The sequence below is a fragment of the Nannizzia gypsea genome, genomic scaffold, assembly GCF_000150975.2.
Source record: "Nannizzia gypsea CBS 118893 supercont1.1 genomic scaffold, whole genome shotgun sequence".
In the NCBI taxonomy this organism is placed as follows: domain Eukaryota; kingdom Fungi; phylum Ascomycota; class Eurotiomycetes; order Onygenales; family Arthrodermataceae; genus Nannizzia; species Nannizzia gypsea.
The window spans coordinates 3,542,565-3,556,032 of record NW_003345201.1 but is presented as its reverse complement, the minus strand read 5'-3'; the positions used below and the strand labels follow the sequence as shown (position 1 = coordinate 3,556,032).

Sequence of the window (13,468 nt, the reverse complement as noted above, 5' to 3'; positions counted from 1 at the left end):
ATGCAAATTGTGGCTTCCTGATGTCTTACTTGGAACTCACTCAAAATCAGGTAGGTTCCCAAGGGTTGCTTCGCACCCATTCATGAATTGGGCTTCAGGCGTGACACCCTATGTATGTGAGAATCCATTTTGTGAGGTCATCGCATATCGAATAAGTTTAAAGATGTCTGGTGATTTATCAAGCCCCTCGGGCAGCCCAGAATCAACTTCTAGTTGTTCAATAAGCAGGACATGGTATCAAAGGGCGGCCAGCTTGACAGAAAGGTATTGGTGTTGGCAGGAATGCAATAAAAAGAGTGTAAAGATATTCTATGAGTATGTCAAAAATAATAACCAAGGGGTCTTAATAGAAGGAAAGTGTTGAATCTTTTCGTCTCGCCGTATGCAGAGAGGAGGTTGCTGAAAGTGATGGATCGAATACTAGAGATGGTGGAGAGTAAGCCATCGGGTAGCTTGGACACGGATTCCAATCTCCTTCTAGTATGATCCACCAGTGAGTGTATGAAGACGGAAACGTGAATACGGTGGCCATGGTCAAAGCAAGGCAATTCTTAGCCGACCTCTCCGCACGTTGGTAGACTGGTGGAATGTGCTTGCTGTGAGACACACAGGGCCAAGGACAAGCCGAAATCCCTTATCGAGAAATGATGAACTAACGCAGGCTTTGGCCCCGAAGGTAAGAGTATAATATAATGGCAATGCCCCCGGGACCACGGTTCAGTTGGATGGCAATGATTCCGATCTGACGCCACGAGCCAACGAGGCCGCAGAAAAGGTACTGAATCGAATCGAACACGAGAATGAGGGGGGAAATGTGGATGAACGAAAAAAGAAGAAAGGGAGGAGAAAAGCATGAATATAAGCTGGAGCGAGTCAAGGGCCAGCCGCAGAAGGTAGAAGTATGGACGGATGCATGAAAGTCAACAAGAGTTTGCTATCCAACTGAATTGAGTAGCTGCAGACAAGAAGTATATCCCAGAGGAAAAGCGAAATGACGTATCCAGAGATTGGCAAAGGCCCTGAAAGGCCCCATGCCGTGTGTTTTATACATCTCAGAAGTGTTTGGATGTCACACTGGCCAGCGAAATCGTCGGCCCGAGGAGACATAAGGGACGGGTGGTAGTTAAACGGTCAACGGAACACCTCGTGGTATAGGCGGCAGGCTCATCGTCGATGAGATGGTTTCCATCTATTCTTCTAGCGTTTGTTTCTGTCCAGCTTTAGAAGTATAGCTAGCCGAGAGTTATCCGATGGCTGGCGGCTGAACTGCCTAGGTAGTTAGTTAACTAACTAGCGTGGAGAGACGAGCATGGGCCCGCCAAGAAGGGAGGAAGGGGACATCAAAATCCAACGACATCAGAACTACCCCAGGTAGTTAGATAAACGAAGGGAAAAGGACAACAGCAGCCGCCAAAACGAAAAGAACCAGGCGGAGCTTGCATCCCGCATAGTCCAGTGGCATCTAAGATGGGTTCAGGCTGTATGAATGTTTCTGGGGCTGCGTTCTGGCGTTCGCCTGAGCATTTTGAGGGCGTCGGGGTCTGCCGTGGTAGTAGCTACATGCTCAGCAAGCGAGACCAATGCCAGGTTTACCGATGAACAAGTATGTATACCGAGTTATGATGCAGGCAACTCCATTTTCCCTCGTTACCCCGGAGGAGATACCACCTTGGCAAGAAAGGCTTCGAACTCTGCTCTGGGTAACACAAACACTTTGCGGCTGTACCGAGTACATCTTAGTGACAGTGGGCTACCCATCCCGCACCAGCAACAAGGTCCGATACTTTAGCCGTCCTTATAGTTACTTCCACTCCCTGTTGGCTTGACCGGTTGAAGAATTAGGTGGTGGTTGGTATACCAGAGGAGCCAGGAATCGAAAGGACGGCAGCAGCCAACCGCCGTCAACAGAGTTATCCAATGGATAGGAATGCTTGGCTATCTCTATTCATAGATCATTTACAGTTGGGATATCAACTGATTTAGATTGATTAACCAACTCAACTTCGGACAAATCAAGTTGTTTGATGGTAGTCAAGAAGCCATCGTACAGCCTTCAGGTCGAACAACACACCAGCACGGAGTCCTTTAAGCGAGAGGAACCAGCCGCTTTTGCCTGTCTAGACAGAGCTGAAGCAGAGCATCAAGCGTTGCTGAGAGCTTGAAACGCAGCCAGAGCAGGCTAGAATGGCGTCCAGCAGTCTGGACATGCAGCCCAAACGCAAAATCTCCGGGGTAACCCAAGGTGTCTGGAATAGAGTCTGAATCAATCCGTCAATTAAGCCCGCTTTAACTCCAAGTTTGAGCTTGCTGGCTAGGCAAGGTAGCTACCTGGCTTTTCGCCACAGAAGCTTCTGCACAAGATGGAGGCAGACCTAGCTCCAATTGCAATCGGTCTCTAGAAAAGGTTCTCTACAGCGAATTTCGGCAACCACGCCTTTCTTCAATGTCTTCTTTTTTCCCAGGCAAGGCTGCTGGTAGAATTGCTACTCTGTTACAGGCAGGATCGGATTCCTCTCCTCGCTAATACCTGGAATACAAGTTGAATTCTAAATCTCGCTAATATTTGACACTTTTGACCGATTCCACAGCAGCCGGCGTCGGCAGGTGTCCATGCTGTTCAATATCTTGTAGCTGAGGTACAAGGAAGTTTAATACCCCAAAATGGACCCCACGAGCTGTCCTGAAGAATATAAAAGGGGATGGATATCTCGCCAACTCTCCCTTCATTCTGTTCAAACCTGAATCCAAGCAACTGAGATAATCACCTCAGGAAGCAATTCACCATGGCGAAGATTCTTTACTTCTTTTTGCTTTCCCTCCTGAGTAGGTTGCACCATGCTGTCAGCTCCTACCACACCACCCTGCAAGGGCTAACTGAACTCTATAGCCGCCCTGTCTTTGGCCTTCCCCGGCCATGACAATAGCGAGTGTTCCAACTGGTGCAAGGACAACTATTCCAAGTGTGGATATAAGAACGTCGGGGCTTGTGTCTCTGAGGCTGCTCACAATGGATTTGAATGTTGCTGTGGACCGGTATGTCTCTTCTCCATAGCGTTCCTGGCCTTCTATCCTGTAGTTCCTCGTTATATCGAGTAAACTAAAACTAATCGACTTGAACGATAGTGCAAACCTCCAAAGTTCTGCAAAAATCACCAGTGTATCTGTCCACCTAACACCTGTGGAAATGACTGTAAAGAGTGCAAGGCCCCCAAACAATGCATTTATGGACAGTGCTCTTGTCCACTAGGAACATGTGGAAATGACTGCAAGAAATGCCCCTCCGGAAAACAATGCATCAATGGCCAATGCGTATGCCCGAAAGACACATGTGGAAACGATTGCAAGAAATGCGACTATCCCAAGCAATGTGTCTATGGCCAATGCGTGTGCCCAAAGGACACCTGTGGAAACGATTGCAAGAAATGCCCCTCTGGAAAACAATGCATTAATGGCCAGTGCGTATGCCCTAAGGACACATGCGGGAACGATTGCAAGAAATGCCAGTACCCTAAGGTTTGTGTTTACGGCCAATGTGTGTGCCCAAAGGATACTTGCGGTTCGGACTGCAAGAAATGCCCATCTGGAAAACAATGCATAAACGGACAATGTGCCTGCCCTAAGGACACATGCGGGAACGATTGCAAGAAATGCCAGTACCCTAAGGTTTGTGTTTACGGTCAATGTGTGTGCCCAAAGGATACTTGCGGTTCGGACTGCAAGAAATGCCCATCTGGAAAACAATGCATAAACGGACAATGTGCCTGCCCTAAGGATACTTGTGGGAACGATTGCAAGAAATGTCAGTATCCTAAGGTTTGTGTTTACGGCCAATGTGTGTGCCCAAAGGATACTTGCGGTTCGGACTGCAAGAAATGCCCCTCTGGAAAACAATGCATAAACGGACAATGTGCCTGCCCTAAGGATACCTGCGGGAACGATTGCAAGAAATGTCCAAATCCTAAGCAGTGTATATATGGCCAATGCGTTTGTCCTCTAGGAACATGTGGTGATAACTGCGCAAAAGTATGTTGAGATGCCCCCTGACCTGTCATTAAGTCTCACTAACTAACTGTTCCTTTTTTAACTCCAGTGTCTGCCCTTCCAGCGCTGCAGGAACGGTAAATGTACATGGTATTAAGCATTGACAAGGTACGCTTCCTTTTCCAGTATGCCAGGATGACAAAGATTGGGCGATAACAAGATATAGTCCCGAACTCCTTTTTCTTCTTGGACGAAGATGTTAGCTGCCGCCCTATTTTCCATATTACTGTTGACTTTCAACCCCGATCATTATTTGAAAGTATTATGTCTTTGACAGGCCAACTTTCCTCTGGAGGCGGCTCGGATAGCGAGGCAATGAATGGGAGCGTTTCATGCTAAAAATCTGAAAATACCCAAAAAAAAAAGTATTCTTTTTGCACTTTTAACTACATCTTCACCCTTAATATTGAATTGGAGGGGGCCATTTACCGCGAGAATACACATGATTAACTAATATGGTGCATGTCCTTATGAGCTACCATAGATAATTAACTCAATGGAAGCGTTTGGCAGCTTATAGCAACCCTAGACACTCCAGCTTTATGGTTACCGGAGTAAAACAGTCATTCAACTAACACCTTGGTCTCCGTGAATATGGAACTAACTAGTTGATTACAGATACATAAACTAGATAAATGGTTGATAAATGGAAGTAACAAGCGTCTAAGTAGAACCTTGGCCACATCTTTATCTAAATATTTATAGAGTCCTAGTACCTGCTTAAGTTAATAACATGAAATTATAGTAGATAGTTCTTTTTATATTAAGAAAGCAGCGATAAATAGGATTATAACGAGAATTTTCCAGTTTTATAGAGAAATAATAATATTTCGTAATAAAAGTATCTTGCTATTTCATAATAAAATTATATAATCCAGTGAAACGGTCAGGCGTCCTTGACCATATTCATGATTATTGTTTCAAATTCAGGATGAAGAGTCAACAAGTGGACACTCAGTACCACATACAGCTCTATAAAAGGACATCTATCCTGCCTCTACAACCACGCTTTTCCATCTAAAGTAAGGCTACAAATATCCCTTTACTTCCGCGCTTATGCAAGATGTACTTTGCCTCGTAGGTTATGTGGAGCTTTAACCTAGTTAAGTGCATTGCATATCTAGTATGGAGTATGCCGCCCTAGGCAAGGATTTAATATGCCCCTGTGGTAACTGCAAGCCAATAGATCACAGAAATATCCCAAGCCCGATGCTAAGGAAGATGGTGTTTCTCGGGGCTAGACTCGTCTAACATAACCTGTCGGTCCATATACATGGGAATCCCCTCTGTTTCTTGTTTCTGCGATGATAAGTCTATACGTCGGTCGCGCGCCCTTATGTATCCTGACTCTAGGCTCGGAACACCGGTTTTTGGTAGCGGAAAATTTACTACTCGGCCAGTTAACTGCTAAGTGCAAGCTATGTAACTATTACGTCTACATTTATTGTGACCCCGTTCTACCGTCTTCCCATGCCGTTAGCTTCTAATAGTGTCTACCTGCAACCACAAGCATATAGACATGATGTGTATGCTAGTATTATTGGATATCACTATAGTAACTATGCGTATAAAAATATCGCAGTACAGAAGAAGTGGATAACTATACCGACAGCTGGGTCGTTCTCATCGCACTATCACACTTCAAAAGCTCTTCTCTTCTCCCTCAAGTCTTCCTTCCAATATCAACAGAGTTTAGGCTATATTATGATCCTTAGCGGAGCCCAAGTTGTCGACCGCCCATTAGTGCGTAACTCGCGGCATGTCGCAGAGCAGCAACGGCCATGCGGCGTCGGCCTTACTCTGCATCAGGTTCCCCAATGGACGTCAGAGGCTAGTTACCCTCGATTTCGATAATGCCAAACGCCAAGCGGCCAAACTGATTTGCCTACCTTTATGGTGCGGGAGTAGGAATGTATTAATTGTATGGTATCAAATCGTAGCTTGATCTCGAGCCGCCAGCCTTGAGCCTCTCATCCTGATATAACTTTGTGTACCTCGGCTTGGTTTAAGTATAAGTTACCAAACTCTGCAAACAGTGCAAACATGGAGGGCGTTCCTGATTAGGTAATTAGAGTTTTTGGGTCGCGACTTTTGATAAGGAGAACTAGGTATTACGTAGTAAATACCATCCACCGCATACATATTTGCCCAGATACCAGCATCTTATGCATCTGCGCGATGCCTCCTCATCCGAAATCAGCAAACCCCCGGAGCCGCCGTATTGAAGATGCTCTTTCGCAGCTAGTTGATTCCCTTCTACCTCCCAGCCCTCACATTCTTGACGATGATACCGGCTCTGAATCGTATCGCGACGGCCACGCACAGACAGAAGCTGCAGAGAGGGATGAGCTTCGGCATCAGCTTGCACTAGAGAATGCCTGGCGCATTATAAGGAATTATGGTAGTGGTAACAAGAATCAACCTGGATCAAGCGCTGAGGTCTCCGCTGAGGTGATCAACAATGCCCCTGACCTGATCAAGCGCAGATTGTTGAAAGTGAACACAACACCGGATAAAGCCGTTCGATTCTCCAACCTGTACTCGCGGCTTCTTACCCAGCCTGTTTTAAGCCAGAAATGGGCTATCCTATATTTACTCTACCGCATCGGAGAACGAGGTGGTGATGCAGACCAAAGGGATGGAAACCTGCTACGAGAAGGAGCCCGAAGCCCGTTACTCGACGAGCGCCAGCTGGATTATATGTCGATGAAGGATAAATTTGGGGTAAGAAGAACGAATGTCCCCGAGAGTATTAATCCCGGATCTTCAGCTTCTGCAATTGGAAGAGAAGCATCGCCTATCGAGCTGAACCAATCCCAACGAGAGTGGAGGGATCCAAACCTTCCTAAACAACCAGAGCGTAAACGGAAAATTGAAGATGACCCAAAACCATCAGGATCAGCCGTGAGAAACATAGACGATTTCATTCCTGCCGAACAACCAAGCCAGGAACCAGAGGCCCCCGTTCAAGAAATTACATTGGTCAAGCCATCCGAGCCAGAAATCCTTCGTGACCTTCCGTTCTTCCTACAGGGACTGTCGACAACGAACCTGGAGTTCTCGGCTCAGTCTGTTCTAAAACTTCCAAGAACGCTGCCTACCCCTATAGTTTCCCTCCTCCACACACTTGCTGAGCCATGCCTATTATATCGAGGATTATCCAAATTTGTGGAACAGGCTGAAGGTGGTTTGATTGAACAGAGCTTAAGAGCAGCTGTAGGCAGCGAACTGCGCTCGTACCTGGGCTTGGTAGCGAGCTTGGAAGGAGAAATAAGGAGAGCTCTAACTGCAGTTTCGCAAGATTCGGCCGATCAGAAAACAGTCATGGGAGCTGGAGTAACTCTAAAAAGATGCGTTATATGGGTAAAAGATGCCACTCTTGCACTGCGACTGATGAGTTTAATGGTAGAGGAAGCTCAGAATAAAAGAGGAGGACAACTGATATCCATGATTCATGAATTCTCGACTTCACACGGTGACCCATTTGTTGGTGCATATGCCGAGCGGCTCTTGACTCATGTAACACGGCCTTTTTACAATATGCTTCGGCAATGGATATACGATGGTGAACTATCGGACCCCTACAACGAATTCTTTGTCGTGGAGCCAGAAACTCGACCGGACATTGACCCACGGCGAGCGGCAACGAGCGTTTGGGACGAGAAATATAAGTTGGACAGTGACATGGTCCCAACTGTCATGACACATGATTTCGCAAAAAAGGTGTTTTTGATTGGAAAGTCGCTCAATTTCATTAGGTATGGATGTGGTGATTCGGCGTGGGTTGTGGCATACTCTCGTGAATCGTCAAAAACACTGCAGTATGGCGACACTGCTACCCTTGAAACTTATATTGATGAGGCATATAAAACGACAATGGCCCGTCTCATCTTCCTGATGGACACTAAGTTTAAGCTGTTTGACCATCTCAAAGCTCTGAAGAAATATTTGCTGCTCGGCCAGGGAGACTTCATCGCACTGCTTATGGAAAGTCTAGCTTCAAATCTTGATCGACCTGCTAACTCCCAGTATCGCCATACCTTGACTGCCCAACTCGAACATGCTATACGGTCTTCCAATGCCCAGCACGATTCCCCTGAAGTATTGAGGCGCCTAGATGCGCGCATGCTCGAGCTTAGTCATGGCGAAATTGGCTGGGATTGCTTCACGCTAGAGTATAAGATCGATGCTCCAGTAGATGTCATAATTACCCCTTGGGCCTCGACGCAATACCTCAAAGTATTCAATTTCCTTTGGAGGGTGAAGAGGGTCGAATTTGCACTCGGGAGCACCTGGCGACGGTGCATGACTGGTGCAAGAGGGGTATTAGGGGGCGTTGACGATAAACTTGGAGCAGACTGGAAAAAAGCTCGGTGTGTTATTGCTGAGATGATACATTTTGTTTGTCAACTTCAATATTATATTTTATTCGAAGTCATCGAAGCAAGTTGGGATCAGTTGCAAGTTGCCATTTCCAAACCGGGATGCACCTTGGACGACCTCATTGAAGCGCACACAAAATACCTTAATTCTATCACCCACAAAGGCCTGCTAGGCTCTTCATCAACCTCATTCTCGCGATCCGCTGGGAGCAAAGAGGATTCTTTTCTCTCTCAACTTCACCAAATACTCAAAGTGATGCTTGCCTACAAAGATGCAGTGGACGGTTTATACTCCTTCTCCGTTGCAGAATTCACCCGCCGACAGGAGCTGAACGCAAAGATTGAACTCCGCACAGCACAAGGTCGATGGGGTGTCACTGATAAGGATGCACAAGAACCAGCTACGCGCCCAAGCAGATCGGGTTCCACTCGGAGAGTAGACTCCCCTGCTTTTGGAACCATTGATGTGCCGCCAAACCAGAAAAGATGGTGGACCGCGGATCCGAATACACCAGGGACACCTCTTCCCAGTGGTGACGCAATTTTAGGGAGCGAAGATCACCTACTACCCTCTCTACGTGAGCGTTTACGTGAACTATCCTCAGACTTCCGCGTGCGCCTAGTCACCCTGCTCGGTGACCTAGCGTACCAACCCGACGTCGACATGCGTTTCCTAGGAGTAGTGATGAATTTTAATGATGTATATCAAGTTACCAGGAGAAGACGCGGAGTTTCCTCTCGGGATAAGAGGAAAGGCACAAGTAATCCTAGCGGGGAGTCGACTGTGGACAGGGACCAGGAGAAAGCTGCGGGCGTTTCATGATAATAGGCCCATGCCCTCAAATGAATGACAACTTTTGCTTTAGAGTAACGTGTGTAATGAAATGCTTGTACGTGATATTGAGGAATAGAGAATAAGAAGATTAGTGTCAATACTGAAGGTAATGTTAATGAAAAGGACACTGATTTCAAGGATATCCTCATGCTGTAATTTAGGGGATATGTAACAATTTTAGGACCCGGACGTGTATTGATCAATCCGAGTCTTAATCGGAGTCAGACCCAGATGATGATGTGCTATCAGAAACCTCTGGAAATTGGTTAGCACCTCCGCTCGAAACATAACTATGATCACCCAAGGGGAGGATGGACATGTAACTCACCAGAACTAGATTCAGACTCTTCCGAGTCTGGCTCGGGGTTTTTGCCCACACTCTTCTGGTCTTTCCGCTTGACTGCCGTACTCTTTTGAGCCGAACGGGGGCCAGAAGAGTCACTACTATCGCTATCGCTGTCACTCCCACTATCGCTAGTACTGTCACTTCCACTATCACTGGTACTCTCACTATCACTGCCGCTATCACTGGTGCTGTCGCTGTCGCTGCTACTGCTTGAATCAGAAACAACAGCTGTTCTGGTTTTCCGCGTAACCTTCTTCGGTGGAGGCGGCTTTGGAAGACTGTCACAGAAGAGATAGAGAATCAACTCAGCTCGTCTCCTTGTTCTTAGCCTTTTATGCCACGACGAGCTAAGTTCCGCTGGTACTACATCGTCTACTTGGCCCTTATCTTGGTGCTCCAATCGAGTCCTAAATTCATCGACTGCATCATCGTATATGGATCTTTGAGTCTCAACGTCCGCCGTCGTTGGATCGCTTGTGCTCTTATCATCATTCGATATTGCTTCCTTGGCAGTTTCGACGACGCGCTTTTTGGCTGCCTCCCCTTTCAAGCTAGAGAGGTAAGCTCTCAGCGCAGAGTCGTAGCTGGGCGGTATACGGTCTATAGAGAAGCAATTCTTCAATATAGCTGTGTCTCGATTCTTTTGGAACTTCCAATCACTTCTGGAGTTGTAGTACGTTTCAAGGTAGGACAAAACTGGGTCAGAAGAAACTTTGGGTTCCTCCGGTTTCGCTTGTACAGCTGTATTACGATCCTTTCGGCGCTCCTCTCTTTTGCGCCTCTTAGCTGCTCTTCTATTTGCAAGCGAGTCAGGATCATCCTCAGGGTCCACGGTAAGCTCAGAATCAGCCATAGCTGCTTCATCCTCCTGCTTCGTATCCTCCGAAAAGGTGACAGACTTCCGAAGCTTAGGTTTTGGATTTTTGTTATTCTCATTTTCGGGTATCAGAGCTTCCTTTGGTTCATTCTTCTCCATTTGGTCCTCGGGTGCATCTAGCGCAGCCTTTCTCTTCTTTGACTTGACTTGGTTAGCCTCGCCATTCTCATTGGTAGTGTCGATGCTTTTTTTAGATGAATGCTTGGAAGCTTTTGATTTCTTTCCCATCTTTTTGGAGGCGGAAAGTAGAGTAGACCCCATTTGAGGCAGCCTGAGCCGTATATCTCCTCAACAGTAAGTGGCAGAGCTTAAATAGAGCAGGTATAAATTAACAATTGAACTGTTCTTTGCTGATAGTACTGAAATAGATGCGATTGAGCCAGGCTAAATAAGAGAAGGGCAGAAAAAAGACTGTAGAGTGCGAGAAATGAATAACCAAATGGCTTCTCTATCTTTGGACTTTAAGAAAAAAATGCAGAAAATTGTTTTTGATACTTTTTGATGATGGGAGGTTGTGGCGCTAAGCCTAAACGGGAGATGGAGCCAGCCTGAGCTTTTGCTACTCCAAGGCAGCTCCTCAGCCAACGCGTTCAACGATCAAAGACAGCTGCTTAGCTTCCGCAACTTCCACCGTCCCTCATCCTCCATTTCTCTAGACAGGTTGCATAGATAGAGCTTACGATCTGTTTACGGTTCCACTCTTTGATCGCAACCATCCTCAGCCATCATGTCTGGTAAGTGTTCACCGATAAGTGGGTGATGTTGACGTTGTCCCACTCAGCTAAACGACAACTATTACAGGAAGCGCGGGCTACGATAGACACATTACCATATTTTCTGACCAGGGTAGACTGTACCAAGTCGGTTAGTGGTACCATCTTTGACTCTGTTGTGCTGGGGATAGTGCTAATACATCATGATATGTTCAGAGTATGCTTTCAAGGCCATCACAGCAGCCAACATCACATCACTTGGGATTCGAGGCAAGAACTGTGCCGTGATTATATCCCAGAAGAAAGTTCCGGTATGATAAAGATACGATACCTGAAGAGATCGAGCTCCTTGGACGTTTTTCTGCACAGCTGCTAACGCACGGACGGGTTCCACACTGTATAGGACAAGCTCATTGAACCGTCCTCTGTATCCCATGTCTTCAAGATTTCCCCATCTGTCGGATGTGTCGTAACTGGCTCGATAGCGGACGGCAGGGCACAAGTTACTCGGGCACAGAGTGAGGCCGCGGAGTTCGAGTACAAGTTCGGATATGAGATGCCCTGTGATGTTCTCGCAAAACGACTTGCTAACATCAATCAGGTGTACACACAAAGGGTCTGTTTATCCGAAATCCAATACTCTCCTTGTGTGGGACAGTGCATAGACTTTCTGTTTGCCGCCGGGACAACAACACATCAGCTAACGCCGACTGTTATTTTTAGGCCTACATGAGACCGCTGGGTATCGCAACGACTCTAATCTCAGTTGATTCCGAAAATGGCCCTCAGCTATTCAAGTGTGATCCTGCCGGATATTATGCCGGATACCGCGCCACCGCCTCAGGACCTAAGCAGCAGGAGGTCACAAACCTACTGGAGAAGAAGCTGAAGAACAAGGAAGATGGGGGTGCGAGTTGGGAGGAAGTTGTGGAGCTGGCAATAACAACATTGGGAACTGTGTTGAGCGTTGACTTCAAGAAAGGTGAGATAGAGGTTGGCATTGTTGGTGGACCCCGTGCAGATGGCAATGAGGGTACACAAACCGCGTTCCGCACGTTGACTGAGGATGAGATTGAAGAACGGCTACAGGCCATCAGTGAAAGGGATTAATTTGCTCCGTATCTCATTTCCATCTTTGATCCAATTGATGATGCAGGGCTTCTACTTCTTACAATTCGAAAACTCAATTCCTCCTCAACTGCTCCTTAGGTATATTTTCTTCTTCTTTTGTGCTGGAGAGTGAACCCCTTAGCTCAGGTCTCCCTAGTCAGCATCAAAACCGAGTGTTTTCCAATCAAGTCTGATCTATACAGGGCACTGCTGGCATCATTAATTGATCTTGTATAGATGAGCAAAAGTCGGCCTGATAATCAATCCGCGTGCCCTGAGGTCTGTGAGAGGACACATTTACCTGCATGAGCCTGAGGAGCCTATTGACGTACAGAAGCAGGACAACTTGAAGTCCTATTTTTCGCCATCTGACGATGCATCTTCGACTTACAGATTATGCTTATCCCGCTGCATTCGGAGTTCGGGACAATTCAAGCCCCCCTGAGTGAATGACAAGGAGTTCTGCGAAGCAAGCCCAGTGAAAGGTCGATTTTATCGCCATTCGCGCACGGATAGCGTTTGGTCTGTGCTACGATAAGCGGCTGTGATCAGGGCCTGTAGACGCAGACCGGACAGCAACGTCTATTCAGCTGCTGCAGAGGGCTCCCTGCAGGGTCGTCACCCATATCCACTCTCGACCTCTTCTCTCGCTCCGTCTGCCATCCCCATCCCATCCTGCCCGTCCTGTCCATCCAGCAAAAGCAAACACAGGCGGCTTTGTAAGCGTGGCGATGGCAGGAAAAGTCAGCTGGCGGCGGCGGCGGTCGCGCTAGCCCCTTTCGGGCGCCCCGTGGCGTATACCGAGCTGTGGCTGACGCAGGCGCGAGCTGGCTCCTGGAGGCTTTTTTGCTACCTGGCTCGTCAAGAGTCCATCCGAAGGATAAGCGGACGAGGAATAGCAGTGCAGCAGTAGAGGTAAACAAGACATGCATCGCGTTATGCCAATGCCTGCTAGCTTCGAAAGCCAGACCCATTTGCTGGGCTCCTGTCCATTCGTTCGCTATCAATCGCTATACCATGATGATCTCGTCGTACGGAGCTTTGGTGGTGACCTGGTTCCCATTTTTCTTCTTACTCGGTGATCTGTCCGATGTCTTCCTCTCCAGTGCCATTGGATGGCCAGGGGGTCTATTTCTTAGATACCATCAACTTCAACATGTTGGC

General features: G+C 47.2%; 4 protein-coding genes across 4 annotated transcripts; 3 read left to right on the top strand and 1 right to left on the bottom strand.

Annotated features, from left to right (window-relative positions):
* Positions 1–2,783: 2,783 nt before the first annotated feature.
* On the top strand, positions 2,784–4,138 carry MGYG_08926 (hypothetical protein; the record flags this gene model as incomplete). The annotated part of the gene is made up of 4 exons (XM_003177171.1): positions 2,784–2,823; positions 2,888–3,033; positions 3,124–4,023; positions 4,091–4,138. The coding sequence occupies 4 exons, from the start codon at positions 2,784–2,786 to the stop codon at positions 4,136–4,138; spliced, it is 1,134 nt and encodes a 377-aa protein (XP_003177219.1).
* Positions 4,139–6,219: 2,081 nt separating this feature from the next.
* On the top strand, positions 6,220–9,246 carry MGYG_01301 (spindle pole body component alp6; the record flags this gene model as incomplete). The annotated part of the gene is made up of 1 exon (XM_003177170.1): positions 6,220–9,246. The coding sequence occupies one exon, from the start codon at positions 6,220–6,222 to the stop codon at positions 9,244–9,246; it is 3,027 nt and encodes a 1,008-aa protein (XP_003177218.1).
* Positions 9,247–9,469: 223 nt separating this feature from the next.
* On the bottom strand, positions 9,470–10,742 carry MGYG_01300 (proteasome subunit alpha type 6; the record flags this gene model as incomplete). Its single annotated transcript, XM_003177169.1, has 2 exons — positions 9,470–9,513; positions 9,587–10,742. The coding sequence occupies 2 exons, from the start codon at positions 10,740–10,742 to the stop codon at positions 9,470–9,472; spliced, it is 1,200 nt and encodes a 399-aa protein (XP_003177217.1).
* A 466-nt stretch (positions 10,743–11,208) lies between these two features.
* MGYG_01299 (proteasome subunit alpha type-6) lies at positions 11,209–12,304 on the top strand (the record flags this gene model as incomplete). The annotated part of the gene is made up of 5 exons (XM_003177168.1): positions 11,209–11,215; positions 11,283–11,345; positions 11,411–11,505; positions 11,598–11,810; positions 11,918–12,304. The coding sequence occupies 5 exons, from the start codon at positions 11,209–11,211 to the stop codon at positions 12,302–12,304; spliced, it is 765 nt and encodes a 254-aa protein (XP_003177216.1).
* Positions 12,305–13,468: the final 1,164 nt, after the last annotated feature.